General features: G+C 45.5%; 1 protein-coding gene across 1 annotated transcript; it reads left to right on the forward strand.

Annotated features, from left to right (window-relative positions):
• Nucleotides 1-1070: 1070 nt before the first annotated feature.
• LOC133907855 (red chlorophyll catabolite reductase-like) lies at nucleotides 1071-2842 on the forward strand. The gene is made up of 2 exons (XM_062349950.1): nucleotides 1071-1482; nucleotides 2106-2842. Exons 1-2 carry the CDS (start codon nucleotides 1120-1122, stop codon nucleotides 2721-2723), a joined length of 981 nt encoding a protein of 326 aa, XP_062205934.1. The 5' UTR covers nucleotides 1071-1119; the 3' UTR covers nucleotides 2724-2842.
• Nucleotides 2843-3079: the final 237 nt, after the last annotated feature.

Raw genomic sequence — 3079 nt, forward strand, 5'->3', positions numbered from 1 at the left:
AGTATGAGCCACCAAGGCTCACGGTGCCAGTGAGTCACCAAGACTTCAAGATGCTGGTGTACCATTTGGTACAATATAGAATTACTCATTGATCCTCTCTCTAGACAGTAACACCTAGCAACAACTCTTTCTAGACCTATTAGCACTAATCACTCCCTTAATCTTGTGCTTACTTGCCTTGGATGATCATTTTTAGCACTTTGATGATTTTGATATTTTCTCAAGTGTCTATGAGCTTCTCTAGACTCCACCACACTCAAATGGCCAAGTGAGAGGTATTTATAGCATCAAATCTGCGAACTAGCTGTTGCTCCAACGGTCAGACAAGACTGTGAACACTGGATGATCCGACGTCAATAGTAGTACAAGTAACAGACCATCCGATGTGTACAATAGGAAAAACTAGTTGTTAGAATCGCACTCAGACTCATTGTGAATATCAGATATTCTGGTGTAACTTTAAACTCTATCATCAGACTATCCGGTGTGTATACTTGAGTGAACCGAGCCACTTTTTACTGTCAATTTGTCCGACGTATAGATACTCTAATCACCGAACCATCCGGTATGTACAACCACACTAGACAAGTCGTTGCAACATTTTCTGGAAATTGCTTTGGAGTGTTTATCACTTCAACGTCGGACCATCCGGTGTGTTCTTTAATTTTCTCATCTGAGCAAAAAATACTCTAGTAGGTATATTTTTTTAGCACCGGATTATCTGGTGAGTACAATCTTTTCTGAACTCGTACAATTCAAACTTTCTTAAGTTCCGCTTCAGTGACTTTTTCAGATATTATATTCATAAAATCTACTAAAACATATACTTTACAAACTTATTAATTCTATTAATTATATTATCATTAATCATTAAAATCATATACATACTTAAAAAAAGTCATATTCGTTACACCCCTGATTTCAAGGCAGAACGTCCGAGAGCAATAGTACCGTGACTTTGAGACATTCTCAGCCGTGCGATTTAAAAGTCCCGATCAACCTGTACAGTATTTGCTACATTACTTTTACTACAGAATTTTGCTGACTTGAACATCATCCGAGCTCGATCTCAATCCTACCCGCCCCCCCCCCCCCCCCCCTGTTCTAACCGAGCGCTCCATGCTCCGGCCGGAGCTTCACCTGCCGCCGGCTCCCCTCCTCATCCGCGCCTTCGTCGCAGCCTCTCCTCCTCTCTCCCGCCTCCACTGCTTCGGGGCGCTCCGGCTAGACCGCGCGCGGCCTCCCCCGCTCAGGGGCAAACCATCGAGCACCTTGCGCGCGTCGGCATCCGACGCCGCCATGGCGCGCGCGCCTGAGATGGCGCAGCGGGAGGTGGCGCAGGCGCTCGAGGCCGAGGCGGTGGCGCGGCTGGGCCCACGGCTTCTTCCGTCCGCCGTGCCCGCCGACGTCGCCGAGTTCCGCAACGGCGCCGGGAACGCCGTCGGCTCGCTCGATGTGCGCCGCGGTGCGCCTGGCTCGTCGGTAGTTTCTCTCACTCTCTTTCTTTCGCTCAGTGGCAGTTTGGTTTGATACAGTAGTTTTTTTTGACATGTAGTTTGATACAGTAGTTCACAGAGCATAATTTGGTTTCCATGTAACTGAAGCTTAGCACCAGTGTAGTAATTTTGTAACCGTAGTTGCCACTTAGTAGAAATACTGCACGCCCGAGTTGCAGTATAAGTGTGGGTCGTGGTATGCAGTAGCACACTCCACAAATTCCAGCGTTGATGAATCAGGTTAGGTTAGAGATTCATGAGCGCGAGTTAGGCTGAGTTACCAAAACTGTATTGAAAAGAAAATTAGTGCTCATGTTTTGGTTTAGTTCGATTTAGTTTGAGGCACTTGCCCGTGCCCCTGGAGCTCTAGAACTAGAAGATTGTGAAAACATACTTGCCTTTGAATGGGTGATGGTTGTTGTAACAAGGTGAACTGTGAAGGTTTAATAAGCAAAGATTGATAGTCCAAGTCTTTGGAGGCAACTTGAGAATTCAAGATTGACCACAGCCAATTTGTGGTGTTGTTGTTAAACTGCGGAGTTAATTACGACTCATGTGAGTTATACAAGGAGTGACAAATGTAGTTAAATGTTGTTTTTCTGTCTACAGATTGATTTCATGCTGCAGTCCTCGCTTCACTGCAAAGTCCCAAATGGTGCAATCGACATTACATCGATTCTCATTTTCCTGAATGCCTCGACAGATGCGCCACACTTCCTCATGGAGCTTATACAAGGCAGCCGAACTTCAATTGTGGTGATCCTGGACCTGCTCCCGCGGAAAGACCTCGCACTCCACCCAGACTACCTACAGAAGTACTATGAAAACACTCAGCTGGATAGGCAGCGTGGAAAGATCGACGAACTACCGCAGGCTCGTCCGTACCTATCACCATCACTCTTCGTGCGCAGCGCCATTTCACCAACCGCAATATCGATCAGCATTGACTGTGGACAAGGGGGAGAGTGTAACTTGGAAGAGATAGTGCGTGGCCAATTGGCGACTGTTGCTAAGGAGTTTCTTCAGATTTGGCTTGACAGCTGTGCTGATTCCACTGCAGAAATGGAAGAGGCGGAGAGAGAATGCTTACTCAAGAGGGACCAAACTGTAAGATCTAAATCGATCGAGGTTGATCTGACTGCAAATCTGCCGAGGATGTTTGATCCTGATGTGTCGAGTCGGGTCATAGCCGAAATCCGGAAGGCTTTTGGGGTACAAGAGCCCTAGCTTGCGATCTGTATTAGAAACAAGTACTTGAAATACAATGTTCTTGGTCCGCAGTCCTTGTTTGAACGATCAGATGCAAATGCAATGATAGAAATTGTCTATTATGTCTAATATCATCATCCCTCATCGGTATATATGATAATCTGTGTATATTTGTATCTCTATGCTGTACTTGTTGGTTGTTCCAATCGAAATTATTAAATGGTGCTATCCAGATGAAGATGATCAGCAAATGGAAATATAAACAGAGCCTGATCACAGAGTTTCACTGCTATTTGTATGAGCTGCTGTTGTAGTGGAACAAGCTGAAGTCTGAAAATCTGTAGTTTCTTGCGTCTTGTCCTGTGTAACATATC

Source organism: Phragmites australis, chromosome 24 (genome assembly GCF_958298935.1).
Source record: "Phragmites australis chromosome 24, lpPhrAust1.1, whole genome shotgun sequence".
NCBI lineage: Eukaryota > Viridiplantae > Streptophyta > Magnoliopsida > Poales > Poaceae > Phragmites > Phragmites australis.